This window comes from Oncorhynchus mykiss, chromosome 17 (genome assembly GCF_057628025.1).
Source record: "Oncorhynchus mykiss isolate SJ-2025 chromosome 17, ASM5762802v1, whole genome shotgun sequence".
Classification (NCBI taxonomy): Eukaryota; Metazoa; Chordata; class Actinopteri; order Salmoniformes; family Salmonidae; genus Oncorhynchus; species Oncorhynchus mykiss.
Window position 1 is genome coordinate 4657257 of NC_143038.1, and position 14773 is coordinate 4672029.

The window sequence follows — 14773 nt, forward strand, 5'->3', positions numbered from 1 at the left end:
GTCATGATTGCCTTAGTCATTCCTCTCTCTGTTCACGTAGTTCGTTGTAGAGGTATTTTAGAACATATGTCGCTATCACGCTATGAAGCTACTGGGGATATCCAGAGTTTGTCCCTACTGAAGCATATCCAATACACTCCAACTAAGTCATTTAAGTTCATCATTTACACTGTAAGGAAAACATTATGCGTGACACAGTGTGTTAACTGCATGTGCACAACATGCTGACGCAAGCAGGACATTAGCCATCAGCACGCTACACTGGCCTTGTGTGATTGTGATTGTTTCTTGCATAGGCCTCTGAGCCATCCACTCTTGACAGCATTTGTTTCACTCTCTAAAATACATATCTGGCAACATCTCTGAATGTTCTGAGCAGGGTTGTTAAGTTGGGACCTGGGTAACAAGGTAAGAAAGGCATAGCTCCGATGCAGGGTGGTCTGATCTGATGCAGGGCTGTTTCATAACAGGGCTTTTACATGGCGTGCCACTGTGTGAGCCTCTCGTTAGACCTTCCACTCGGCAGCATTGCAGGGGTATAAATCTTTGAAGGACTGCAGAGTGCGTCACACACACAGAACCACTCAGCCCAATCTGGCCCGGCCCACAGGCACCGAGGCTGCAGGGAGAGAGGGGCTTACAGGGGGTCCATGGAGGCCCAAGGCCTGGGTGTTGGGAGGGTTTTGTGTGTGTGTGTGTGTGTGTGTGTGTGTGTGTGTGTGTGTGTGTGCGCTTGTGTGTGTGTGCGCTTGTGTGTGTGTGTGTGTGTGTGTGTGTGTGTGTGTGTGTGTGTGTGTGTGTGTGTGTGTGCGCTTGTGTGTGTGTGCGCTTGTGTGTGTGTGCGCTTGTGTGTTTGTGTGTGTGCGCGCTCTTGTGTGTTTATGAGGTAGGTAGAGGAAGAGATACAAAGGTCAACACGGCAGACAATCGATAAAGGTGTCTCTCTCCCATGACCCTGGAGACTACAGCCATAACCAAAAGGTCAAGGTGGTTGTGCCCTTATTGTCTCAGCATCACTTCTTTACACAGAGATGTTCAAGCAAGTACAACAACTGTCATTCATTTCCCACCTGACAGATGGAGGGGCGGGACATTCAAAATGAAATGAACATCTTTTGTTCTTCATTCATGAATTTATTTGTGAATTGTTCAACGATTATTCTTACGTTCCTACATTCCTACCTACTTCTTTCATCATTAACAGAATGAACAAAAGTGCTCTAGCTGGAAAGGGAACTGCGAGAGTGAATGGGTCTACTAATGTAGTTTATCTGTTGCACATTCAACTTCTAATGAACAACCTAGGCTTTGATAGAATCCTTAACACATGTAACGCTAGATGAATCACAGAAGATGCTCACTTAAAGCTAAGAATAATTGATTCATCAAAACTGAGATCCTGCATATTTCTTAGATTCATTTACCTAGCATGACCAAGAGTGGAAAACCACTTTCCATCATACCACTGTTAATCTTGTCTGAATAAGATTAGAATCTCATTAGTAAATGGGATGACATGTTTTCTTCATAGATGTACTAAACCTCGCTTGATTGGTCCATTACCACCATAATGACTGCATTACCGCTTAAAAATGACTACTTTATAGTAGGATCCACCCATTCGTCGATGTATGATGTCATTTGGCTTGGTTGAGATCTCCCGTGACTGAGTGCACATGGGAAACATTACTGTTAAAGGTTTGAGTTTGGGTCTAATGTGTTACAGCGCTTCGGAAGTCAAATAGTTAGTGCACTCCACTGGGCACACACTGGCTGAATCCACGTTGTTTCCACGTCATTTCAATTAAATTACATTGAAACCGACGTGGAATAGACGTGGAATTGTGCCCGGTTTGGTATGCTCGCTCACTCCACGAGGCAAGTCCTTTAAAAACCCATCAGAAAGACACAACAAGCCCAGAGATACAGTCTTAATACATTAAGTCTTTATTGGTGTGTGCCATACATCAGCAGTAAGGTACAGAGTCAGAGCATAGCCTATCAAACTACATTCAGATACTAAGCGTTGACATGTTTCCAGTTATTCAGTTCAGCATGGTAGCTGTTGCTCTTAACGCTAGAGGAAGATGGTTGAGAATAAAACATCCTAAACATAACCACACGTAGACGCACATGAATCCCGACTTCCACTTAAGTCCTATTTCCACTTGCGTTGATATCTATGGGAGGCTAAGTGGAGGTTAAACTTGAAGTGCAAGTCAGGACCCATTCAGTTAGAAAGCGGCTGGTGTTTTAAGGCATTTTGACAACACTCTAGCATTCATTCCATGTTTTGTTTTGTATTATTTTTGTCGGTTTTTGGTTTTGCGTGGCAACGGGTATTCAAAAACAGCTCTATTTTGTACACGACAAGTTGTTTTTGCCGCACATGCATTTTAGAAAAGTTTGGCAGTGCTGCAGTAGTAGTAGTGAGGTTTGTTGTAGAGGCTTGTTGCAAATGGTATTTAGACACCTGTGACCCTCTTGATTACGTTGAAGTCAGAGCTATTCTAAACTTAAACCTGTGGTTGTGTACAAGGCTACTTGTATCTGTACTTGTACTTGTACTCGTATTTGTACTTGTACTCGTATTTGTACTTGTCGATGTAGCTGTGCTTGTACATGCAACCAGTTTTCCTTTGTAAATGTCCTTTACATTGGAGCTCAAGAATTAAGGAAACGGTAGGCCAAACTTTCTGATTTTCCCAACCTGATTCCCCACTATGAGTTACCCCAGGAAACTGTCCGCATATACAAACACATACAACTCCAGACACTCAGACACTTAGTAACGCAAGCCTCGTGTAAAACAACGGCAACCACATCTCCACCAATCAACAGCTTTCTATAGTCTGTTGTACAATCAGTGGTTTCCATTCGCAGGGTGAGTGAGTGCAGCCGGTCAGGGCTTAGAGGGCCGTGACAGACAGTCAGACAGACATAGATACAGAGGTAGCCGAGTTCCAGATTTGTTTGTGCTCTCTTGCCAACTCTCTGTCAATGAGAGACAATGAGCTGGCAACATAGCAGAAATAGACTGGCACTCAAGCTAAGATACAGAGGTAAGTTCACATAAGTAGTTGTGTTGAAACCTGGCAGTGCACACGAAGGAAACCAAAGGGCTGCCTAGTTTCTTTACGTACAGATTTCTATTGGTGAGATCATTCATGATCATTCACAACAGACATAATAATTCCGTCATGGCCGTATTTTTCAGAGGTCATGGTGCTTTAAAAGCATCATGGTCCGGTTCATTTTACTGGACTATTGGCTTGTTTTTGTTTACTTGTTTGGCTTGTTTGGCTTGTTAGTTGTTGTGTTGCTAAGGCGTAATGTCGTGATGTGGTACTGTTCAGAGGCTGGACGTCGCTGTTAATTCAAACGGGCTTCAGGAGTCCGCAATGGAACGTGGGAAATGGAGTTCATGCATACCATTCTGTCCGTCACACCCTATTGGACCACGTAGAAGCCCATGCATTCGTTCTAAAACGTCATTCGCTACCTACGCATTCTCTATTTGATTGATTGAGCCTGTCGTGAGGAAGAGAATTTATCTCTCTCTCTCTCTCTGTTTGATTTCCTTTCTCCCTGTTTCTCAGAGTCCCACACCTCCTACTTTTCTTTCCACTTCTCCCATTGCCCCTTTTCTTGTAACCAGTCATGGCCTGCACAAACTGATCGTCAGTACAAATGAAATCCCATCTAGATCGATACATAAGTGCCCTGAATATGACCCTCGTCATGACGGACATCCTCATCATTAGCATAATCATCACACAAGAACCAAGCAGTGAGGCTGAGGACAATGTCAGCAGCGTGTGCCGAAGTCACATCCTGTCTAAATGATGGCATTCATCTCAAGTCTAGCTTACTGGCCAACTAAGCACGTACAACCTCGTGTTCTAAAACCAGTGTTGTGTACATGGCAATGTAAAGCACTGGCAATGAAGTGTGGAACCTAGCATCCCATTGTTTTCCTACTATACGTTATGAGTATGTGAAAATGAAGTATGGCCCTCTAACAATCTGTCACCATGCAAGCTTGAGATATGCTACATACATCATGCAAATAACAGTTTGATTATTAGCTAGTTTCACTTTCAGGCTGAGATTTCCGGCGGTCTATTCAAACAGCAATCAGCGCTTACACTAAAAGGGCATTATCATCATTTTCACCATTTCACTGAATTATTCCAACCTCATAGTGTGTAAACATCTATAAAACACCGGAAAATAAGTTTCTGACTGAACTGGGCCTTTGTAGAAGTTAGAGTAATTGTCATGAGGTGCAATCTTGAAGAGTAATTACGCGTTTGATGGAACCGTTGTTGGTTGAGCTCTGGTTCTGGTGTAGAAGGGGTGGCAGTTTAAACAGCTACGCGCTGTTGTCATGCAGATTTGAGTGGACCAGGATCATAAGGCAGATGCTATTGACAGTGACGAGGCCAGGGTACGAACAAGCCTTTTAGATATACTCTGATTTTGTTACTCGTGATGTTTTGTCTGGGGGAAAAAAAACAAGAATTGTATCTGCATTGCTTTGAAACTCAGAGTTCGCAATATTGTCTGCGTTGTAGATAAGGCAAAAAATGGCTCAGCAAGATCACAGATCTTTTTGGTTTTCTGCTGAGTTTGAATAACTGTGTGCTCCTTTAACAACCTGGTCGATCTCTAGCTCTCACCTCCGTACCATACAGGTGCTTCCCTTCATATTGTAGTATGTGGATGTAGTAGACGTATTAACAACAGTTAACAAGCTGATATGTTTTGGATTTTTGTTTTCCGTGCACAAATTCAAACTCTCACACACACACACACCCCTCCCCCCATGGAATGTGTATAGAGAATATTATCATAGGCGGTGGCAGTAGTGCATGATTATTTCTTGAACTGAATGACATCTATCACAGCTCGGTGCCAAACTAGCCTGGAGTCCCAAACTGATTTAGTTGTGTTTCACTGTTGTTTCTAGTGAGCGCAGCGTTCAGTCTGGTTAAACCAGGCTAGTGCCATACAATAGCGCGAGCCCAAAGTGAGAGTAATCTGTTGGGAGTATTGTACTGAACTGTATGTTCCTATCACCACAATAACCTACGTGTCTCCTGATAGGGCCAGAAGTGTGCCTGTAACTACTTTGTTATTGTCATAGTAAGAGAGTAGAGTGGAGAGAAGTACCGTGATTGGTTGTTGGATAGTGGTAGGTTACACAGTAGTAGTAGAGTCTAAACTATAACGGATTCCTCTCTGAGAATACCCCTGTGAAGGGGGAGAGGGGGATGGGGAGTAGGAGGGAGGGGATGGAAGGTGTAAGGTTAAACCTAAGGGAAGGGGAGAGTCTAGTTTTTCTGGTTGGTAGGGTTGGCGTTGCTGGACTCCTTCTGGTCTCCGTCGTTGGACCCCTTGCCAGACTTGCTCTGCCCATCCTCCTGGTCCTTTCCCTCGTCCTTCTGGGATCCTCCAGAGATGGTGGTGTACCTGGTGGTCTGGTTGTAGCTGCCCATGCTGGGCAAGTCCACGTCGCCGGAGGAGGTCATGTCGGAGGACCTCATGTTGGAAGACCTCATCTCGGAGGACCTCATGCCGAAGGACCTCATCTCGGAGGACCTCATGTTCATGCTGGGGCTGGAGTAGGTGATGCCTGTGCTGATGCGGGTCTCTTCCCCTTCCAGGAGTTTCCTGAGGGGGGGGGGGGGGGGGGGGGGGGGGTGTTAGGGAGGGAGTGTGACGGAGGGAGGGAGGGATGGGGGGAGAAGAAAGCAGGGGAAGAGGGAGAGGAAGAAGAGATGTAGAGAAAGAGATAACGGGAGGGGAGGAAGGGAGAGAGATAGGGTTGGTTAAATACAGGTTAAAATATAAACGAGTCATGTGACCTGCCCATGCTACCCCAGGAGAGTAAGTCACCTCAGGGCGTGTGGCTAATGATTTCTAAATCTATGTCATTAATTGATCAGGATCTTTAAAGTGATGCTGATCAAGTGTTGGTCATGCAGGTATTGAGGCATGACATTTTCAAACTTAATAAATCTACTGTAACTATATGAAAGCTAGGAGGTTATCTACAAGTCTCTGCTAGGTAAAGCCCCGCCTTATCTCAGCTCACTGGTCACCATAGCAGCACGCGCTCCAGCAGGTATATCTCCCTGGTCACCCCCAAAGCCAATTCCTCCTTTGGTCGTCTTTCCTTCTAGTTATCTGCTGCCCGTGACTGGAACGAATTGCAAAAATCTCTGAAGCTGGAGACTCACATCTCCCTCACTATCTTTAAGCACCAGCTGTCAGAGCAGTTTACAGATCACTGCACCTGTACTTAGCCTATCTGTAAACAGCCCATCTATCTACCTACCTCATCCCCATACTGGTATTTATTTATTTTGCTCCTTTGCACCCCAGTATCTCTACCTGCACATTCATCTTCTGCCGATCTACCATTCCAGTGTTTAATTGCTATATTGTAATTACTTTGCCACCATGGCCTATTTATTTCCTTAACTTACCTCATTTGCACTCACTGTATATAGACTTTTTGTTTTATTTTGTTCTACTGTATTATTGACTGTATGTTTTGTTTATTCCATGTGTAACTGTGTTGTTGTATGCGTCGAATTGCTACGCTTTATCTTGGCCAGGTCGCAGTTGCAAATGAGAACTTGTTCTCAACTAGCCTACCTGGTTAAATAAAGGTGGGGAAAAAAATAAAATAGGATGTCCATTTGTATGTTACAGTAATACATCATTGTGATGTTGTGATTACAAGGATGAGTGTTATGAATACAAGCTATGTAAAATGTATGCATGACTGTAAGTGGCTTTGGGTAAAAGCATCTGCTAAATTGCATATATTATATTATTATATATGATTATGTTAAGTACCTGTACGCTGCAATTTCAATATCCAGCGCCATCTTGACATTCAGCAGGTCCTGGTACTCCCGCAGGTGACGAGCCATCTCGCTCTTAGTGGTCCTCAGGTCATTGTCCAGCTCGGCCATGTTGTCCTGGTAACATATTGAAGTAGAAAACAAATTGAGAAACAGTGGCAACCCTAAACGTGAATTGTGTTGATATAGGCTATGTTTTAATATAGCCTACCTTTCTTCTGAGAGTTGGTGGTCTGACTCAAGAAAATAACGATAACAATAAGATTATAAATTCGATTTTAAATCATCAAGAACAGGCAGCTCTCCAGAGAATATTTCATCACTATGTACAGAGACGCACTAACGCCAAATAAAATACGGTTATAAGAGAGCAGTCAATGCGTTTCTCAGTTACTAAGTACAACACAACGCAGTTACAATGAGAGGCGCGTGCGTATTTTAAAATTAGAACAGTGGTTTTCAACTTCCAAACTCAAAAAAAGCTAAAAGACGCTTTCAACCGCAGCCCTATAACCGGTGACAGAGCGTCGTATCACGCCACCGGAATAGTTTCAGCACCGTGGAGAGTGAACAGCTTCTATTGCCATCTCAACACTTTTATTTTACAGCTCTCGTGTGGTGCATTTTAGTAAAACAATTTAATAGCTCTAAAATAATGTTATAAATCTAAATTCCCCACTTTTATTAGAACATAAATTGTGATTTTCTTTTAATCAGAATATGTTTTTTTTTTACACATGGTTATATGCTATATCTTTCCAAACTAAACAGTTCTTTATCTCTTGCTTTATCCTGGACATGTTTGTAAACAAACTGCAAGAAAGATAAGCTCACATTTGAGCTTTAAAAATGTTTTTAAAGTAAACAAATCATTTCTTACCTGGTACTGGCCAATCTCCTGGTTGTGCCTCTCCTCCATCTCGTTGAGCTGCCTTTCCAGGGACTCGTTGGTTCCCCTCTGGCTCTCGATCTCGATGGTCTTGGACTGGAGCTGCCTCCTGAACTCGTTGAGTTCCTCCCGGCTGGCGCGCATCGCCTCCTGGCTACGGGTGGCCTGCTCATTGAGGTCAACGAACTTCGACTTGTACCACTCCTCGGCGGACTGGAGGTTCTTGGAGGCCATGGACTCGTACTGGCCTCGGATCTCCTTCAGGGCAGAGGTGAGGTCAGGTTTGGAGACCTCCATCTCCACGGACACCTGGGCGGCTTGGATCATGTTCATGAGCTCCGCCACCTCCTCCTCGTGCACCTTCCTCATGAAGTTGATCTCGTCGAGGAGGGATTCTACCTTCTTCTCCAGGTCTAAACGCACCATGGTGGCATCGTCCACGTCCTTCTTGAACGCCTTGAGGGTCTGCTCGGCTTCCTCCCGCAGGCGGTACTCGTCATCGTATTTGCCGCGGAGCTTCTGCAGGTCCTCCTCGATGTTGTCACGCTCGATGAGGATCTGGGACTTCTCGCCGTTCACCTCATCCAGCTGGGAGCGCAGCTCGCGGATCTCCTGCTGGTACAGTTCCGCCAGGCGCGAGGGCTCCGTCTGCCTCTGACGCAGGGTCACCAGCTCGGTCTCGAGCACCTTGTTCTGCTGTTCCAAGTTGCGAACCTTGTCGATGAACATGGCAAAGCGGTCATTGAGCCCCATCATCTGCTCCTTCTCGTTGGTGCGGATGATTTTGAACTCATTGTTGAGCACCGTGCTCTGGGCGAAATCCAAGTTCTCCATCGGCATGGGCATCTGCGAGTAGGACCGGCCAGAGGACCTCTTCTGTTGGAAAGAGGAGCCCAAGTTAGAGCCCATGCTCCGGGACTGAGAGTGGGACCGGTAACCGCCGCTGCGTAAAGAGGCATTACTCATCCGGGAAGGAGAGCTGGAGTAACGGGGAGACTCCCCGAAAATCTTTCGGTAGGAAGAGGCGGAATTGAAGTCAGATCCGTAGCTCATCTTGGCGAGTGATGAAAGGGAGCAGAGCAGGGGGCGCGTCTCCTTTTTATAGGGGGACCTTCCAACGATCAATAATTAAAGCCTGTTTATGGCAACCTCTAGCCTGCCCAACTGGCCACTGCAGATTTCCCAGGTAAAACAACCTCTCATCAAATACCTTAAATATACTGAGTCATTGATTATAATCACTTTTAAATGGTTAATAACCACATTTATATTTGTGATTAAAATCACATCTAAGGAGCCGCACCTATTTTGGACGCTAGAGTCGGTAGATGGAACTGTCCGTTTTGGCGCAGTGCTGATTTCAGCAAGAAATACTGTATCTCGTTTTAGCCACTCACCTCTGAGGAGACTGGACACATTGTACTAAACTATATTTAATGTTGTTCTAAACCTATGCCGTTTTCATTCTCAGTACTATTGGATTTAGGATGCGTGTTTAGGCTACCTAACACATTTATTCTGTAGCCTAAAACCGGTAGTGATGCTGAAATGTATATTATTTTAGAAGGTGAACCTGAAGTGTTGCCAATTGTGACCTACTCCTCCCATTACAGAAAGTAATATATGTCCTTCTACATAATTTGACACTTCAATTAGGTACCAAGAACTATGAAGCGTCTTGTCTCTAGTCAATAGACCTACATCAGATATTGTCCTGCAGAGGATTCAGCACATTTCTGACATATGGCTAGATTTAGTTTGTAAATATCCCTGTATCATCCTTAGTCATCATGCAGCTTTCCAAAATCGACCTCTCTCCACACCTCCCATGGAAATGGTTGTGTGACGCTGCCCTCTGTTGACGCAACTCATACTGCACGGCACCAGAGTTTGGGATGGGACAGAGGCAGCTAAATACAAGGCTAGGTGCATATGGTTAGATGGATGGATGGATGTAGACAGTGTTATATAGCCTCGCATTCTAAATTGCTTTAGCAGATATTTATGTCTTTAAATATGACATAAGATGGATGATAGACAGATTCTAATGCCCTGTGGGCAGATTATTCACCGATCTACTATTGGGTCAATCATACGCTATGGCATTGTTACTGCACATGGATGGTTTGGTAACCTGACGGTGCAGCTCACTGTTACATGGTTTGGTAACCTGACGGTGTAGCTTATTGTTACATGGTTTGGTAACCTGACGGTACAGCTCACTGTTACATGGTTTGGTAACCTGACGGTGCAGCTCACTGTTACATGGTTTAGTAATCTGACGGTGCAGCTCACTGTTACATGGTTTGGTAACCTGACGGTGCAGTTCACTGTAACTTGGTTTGGTAACCTGTTGGTGCAGTTCACTGTTACGTGGTTTGGTAACCTGACGGTGCAGTTCACTGTTATGTGGTTTGGTAACCTGTTGGTGCAGTTCACTGTTACGTGGTTTGGTAACTTGACAGTGTAGCTTATTGTTACATGGTTTGGTAACCTGATGGTGCAGTTCACTGTTACATGGTTTGGTAACCTGACGGTGCGGTTCACTGTTACATGGTTTGGTAACCTGACGGTGCAGCTCACTGTTACATGGTTTGGTAACCTGTTGGTGCAGTTCACTGTTACATGGTTTGGTAACCTGATGGTGCAGTTCACTGTTACATGGTTTGGTAACCTGACGGTGCGGTTCACTGTTACATGGTTTGGTAACCTGACGGTGCATCTCACTGTTACATGGTTTGGTAACCTGTTGGTGCAGTTCACTGTTACATGGTTTGGTAACCTGATGGTGCAGCTCACTGTTACATGGTTTGGTAACCTGATGGTGCAGCTCACTGTTACATGGTTTGGTAACCTGACGGTGCAGCTCACTGTTACATGGTTTGGTAACTTGACAGTGCAGCTTATTGTTACATGGTTTGGTAACCTGATGGTGCAGCTCACTGTTACATGGTTTGGTAACCTGACGGTGCAGCTCACTGTTACATGGTTTGGTAACCTGAAAGGTGCAGCTCACTGTTACATGGTTTGGTAACCTGACGGTGCAGCTCAATGTTACATGGTTTGGTAACCTGACGGTGCAGTTCACTGTTACATGGTTTGGTAACCTGACGGTGCAATTCACTGTTACATGGTTTGGTAACCTGACGGTGCAGCTCAATGTTACATGGTTTGGTAACCTGACGGTGCAGTTCACTGTTACATGGTTTGGTAACCTGACGGTGCAGCTCACTGGTACATGGTTTGGTAACCTGACGGTGCAATTCACTGTTACATGGTTTTGGTAACCTGACGGTGCATCTCACTGGTACATGGTTTGGTAACCTGACGGTGCAATTCACTGTTACATGGTTTGGTAACCTGACGGTGCATCTCACTGGTACATGGTTTGGTAACCTGACGGTGCAGTTCACTGTTACATGGTTTGGTAACCTGACAGTGCATCTCACTGGTACATGGTTTGGTAACCTGACGGTGCAATTCACTGTTACATGGTTTGGTAACCTGACGGTGCATCTCACTGGTACATGGTTTGGTAACCTGACGGTGCAGTTCACTGTTACATGGTTTGGTAACCTGACGGTGCATCTCACTGGTACATAGTTTGGTAACCTGATGGTGCAGCTCAAAGCCCAAATCTTGAGACTGACTAAGACAGCAGGGAAGATTATAGGCATGACACTTCCCTCCTCTCTCCCGGACAGGGTCATATCGGACCCCACACATGCACTGAACACAGAGTTCCAGCTGATGCCACCGGGGAGGTGTTATAGGGTGCCTAGATGCAGGCTGAACAGATATAAACAGTACTTTGTCCCCCTGTCATTAAAACTGCTAAAAAGCAGCGGAAACACAGAGGCCCTTAGGCCTTCATCATGTGGAACTGCCCCCTAGTCACATCCTTGCCTGCCATGCACTTATTAACGTTTTGTGTGGGTGGGGAGGGTATGTTATTCTATGTATGTTGTGTCAATTTATTCTATGCATTTATGTGGAGGAAGCAGCAGTCTCTATTGCCCAAGTCTGCATTGTAGGCCATTTTATTGTATACCTACTTACTGGAGCCCATTCATCAAAATAATAGAGAATAGAGAAAGGATTTGCCTAATAGAAAAAGTATAAATTGTCAATAGATTGATTATGAAAAACAAATCAAATTTTGCAATAGTGTTTGCAGTAAAACTTGTGAAATTACGAAATCACAACTGTATTTTTATTCTAAATACATTTAGTGAATGAAAGGGATTGCAACAGTAGTCATTGATGGCCCATTGATGATATCAGAATTGTATTCAGCCTAAAATCATCACATTTCAATAATAAAATGTATGTCCCTCCCCCTTACAGCAGAAAAACACCGCCCACTGCCTCCGTAACAACCCACAGTCAGTAGAGAGCTTTTCCAAGAAATTGCGAAAGAATCATATCTCCACGGACTGTGTATGCATAACGTATCTACTTGTTCTTCTGCGAGTGCATTTCAGATACTTTTTTCGATTTTGTTCCACGTTGATCGTGTATGAAGCGCATGCTCAGATTATCAAACGGTGCAGTTTTTGCTTTATCGAGGAATACAGAGGTGAGTGTATGTAAAGTTGGTCACAGAACACCCGTTTTTGTTCTATTCCACTATAGACAGTCTGCCACTTTGGCTTTTCCGTGAAGGGGGAGCAGATGCGAATGGTTGTTTTGTAACCTGCTAGCTAGCTTAGCATAATGCTAATAAATGCGACAAAATAGTTCAATTGTGGCTTAGCTAACGTCCATTTTGTAAATTGCCTAACGTTAGTATTTAATGCTAAACTCCATAATCAGCTGTTAGCTGGCAAGGTATAACTAGCTAACCCCCTTGGCGATCTGCAAGCAAAGAAAATGTGATTTGACCGAGACCATTGTTTGTGCCGGCAAAATAAGCGCATAATGACAAGCCCTGCGCGAGCTGAGCCTATAATTAAAATGTAGCTACAGTATATATTCAGGCTAACAATGAGCTAAACCTAGTTATTAAATATGCAATATATAACTTTTTGGGCGACCCAGCCAAATTCACATGGAAATACAGGTTATAGATATTTTATTATTGAAAGCAAGTCTAAGAAGCGGCAGACCTGTTCTGTGCGCTTTTTCTATGCTTCCCGTTCTTAAGTTTTGGTTTTGTATACCAGCTTCAAACACAATATTTTAGTTTATGGAAAATATATTAGATGGTACAATGGTTCTCTACACAATGACGGGTTGTTTTGTCACGAACTGAGGTGAAATATTAGCAAGTGATTTATGAATATTGAACCTTTTAAAGCACATACCTAGCTACTGAATTTAAAATGTGACCTAGCTAACTAATGTATCACTTTTTGTTGGCCACAACATTGCTGTTAGTTACTATGCTAGCTAGCGAAGCTCAGCTGATTATTGCTTGCTACTCAAATGGAGTAGTTACTGCTAGTTTACTTAACATTCTTTTTACCTTGTGTTGATTTGCCCATTTTTTTTTTTTTTTAGCAAACGTGAAAAGTAGTTAGCTGCTACATAACGTTAGCTATCTATTTGTTTCATCAAAAACATATCTGGCATGGTGCATCATCAGCCAATCCGGCATTGACTGGTCTGACAAGGCAGGTCCAGTGTTCACTGTAGGACCTTTGACCAAGTCTGAATGAACACTGTATAATGTTCTATTGAGGATAAACATATTAACTTGGTCTTTGATTGTATAGCCCATTACAAAATGTTAAATAAAGCTATACTCTGCACATCATCACTGGTTTGTCAAGGAGCATAAGGCTGGAATGGGCAAACTTTTATCTATGCCAAAAATGCCAAGGGCTGTCCTTGGCCTCCTTAGAAAACTTGCTCAGTTGAGTAGTTCACACTGTGATGTCACTTTGCCTGAACCCAGTTTCAGAGCCTCTCATCAGATGTCATTTTTCCTGAGCACAGCTGAGAGCGAGGAAACTCATGGTTGCTGGGGATAAGTCTTTCCCTCACCCTTACCCAGCAGATCTGACCTGCTTGCTTACAGCTTATACTAGGGTTGGACAGCATTCCTGTGTATATGAAGACACCGTGGAGCCGGCGTGAGGTATTGCTCAGAAAACGTACCTCAGTCCAAGGATGAGAAATGTGTTGTACTCCTGAGTTGTCCCAATATCTCAACTGTCACACCATGAGAAGATTGAACGACTGCTAAAAACGAGCAGTCTTCTCGGTGTAACAGTTGGGATAACGGGACAATTCAAAGTACAACACATTTCTCATCCCTGGATTGAGGTACATTTCCCAAGCCTTATCTCACACCGGCACACAGTGCATTTTAATATACAGAGGAATTCTATACAACTCTAGTGCTGCTGTAAGCAAGGTCAGATCTGCTGGCTACCTCAACCCTTCAACCCCTCAAGGTTTCCTCGCTTGTTTGTGTATTGTGTCATTTGCGAGTTGTGTGACAAAGAAAAGCTGACCTCGCTTTTTTCTCCTGCTCACTTCTCTAGTCTCCTGGGTGATCGAGAAGGCAGTTAATGTATACAAAAAACCTGGTCCTTCTCTGGAGAGACAGCTAAAAACATAAATCTTTCCCCTGAGAATTTTACGCTGCTAAACACTGAACAGATGTGCTGGCACTGAAGGCTCTTTTCATTTCTGTTTTTACCGTAATAAAAATAATAATGTGTTACGTTTACCGTACAGCTCAATTTCCTCTCACTTGTGCTCGATTTAATCTAACCTGCCCTAACTCTTTGTCCCTCTAACTGAGTAGCCCAGAAGAAGTGAGTGACTCCTTTGATTTCTTCCACCTGGGTGGTCGACCGTTTGTCATTAGCCACAGTCAGGATGAGGACAGTAATTAGTCTTCCATTCAGTCTTCTTGCATAGAAATGGCCTGCAAACTGCAAAGTGTGAATATTGACGACACACACTGTTCGATTTCTTTAGTCGTCAAGAGTGACTCAAACTCTCAAACTCGGGGCGGCAGGGTAGCCTAGTGGTTAGAGCGTTGGACTAGTAA

The 14773-nt window shown here is 44.0% G+C and overlaps 2 protein-coding genes across 3 annotated transcripts in view; one reads left to right on the forward strand and one right to left on the reverse strand.

Moving 5' to 3' along the window:
- Positions 1-1924: 1924 nt before the first annotated feature.
- Positions 1925-9505, reverse strand: LOC110493470 (alpha-internexin). Its single transcript, XM_021567764.3, has 3 exons — positions 7759-9505; positions 6871-6995; positions 1925-5676 (listed from the first exon to the last, which is right to left on the reverse strand). Exons 1-3 carry the CDS (start codon positions 8818-8820, stop codon positions 5337-5339), a joined length of 1527 nt encoding a protein of 508 aa, XP_021423439.1. The 5' UTR covers positions 8821-9505; the 3' UTR covers positions 1925-5336.
- Positions 9506-12112: 2607 nt separating this feature from the next.
- The window catches only part of LOC110493471 (cytosolic purine 5'-nucleotidase), a 32251-nt gene continuing 29590 nt past the window's right edge, over positions 12113-14773 (forward strand). The window contains exon 1 of one of the 2 annotated variants that reach the window (XM_021567765.3): positions 12113-12346. The gene's annotated coding sequence lies outside the window, so the exon portion shown is untranslated. The remainder of the gene's footprint in view (positions 12347-14773) is intronic. The other variant, XM_090204560.1, reaches the window with a different exon arrangement.

Bases quoted from the DNA above. Each gene is read 5' to 3' on its own strand.
- LOC110493470 (XM_021567764.3), bottom strand. From the start codon at position 8,820: ATGAGCTACGGATCTGACTTCAATTCCGCCTCTTCCTACCGAAAGATT. The intron at 6,996-7,758 runs GTAAGAAATGAT...ATATGTTACCAG, and splicing joins AGGAGATTGGCCAGTACCAG to GACAACATGGCCGAGCTGGA. The intron at 5,677-6,870 runs GTACTTAACATA...CCCCCCCCTCAG, and splicing joins ATTGAAATTGCAGCGTACAG to GAAACTCCTGGAAGGGGAAG.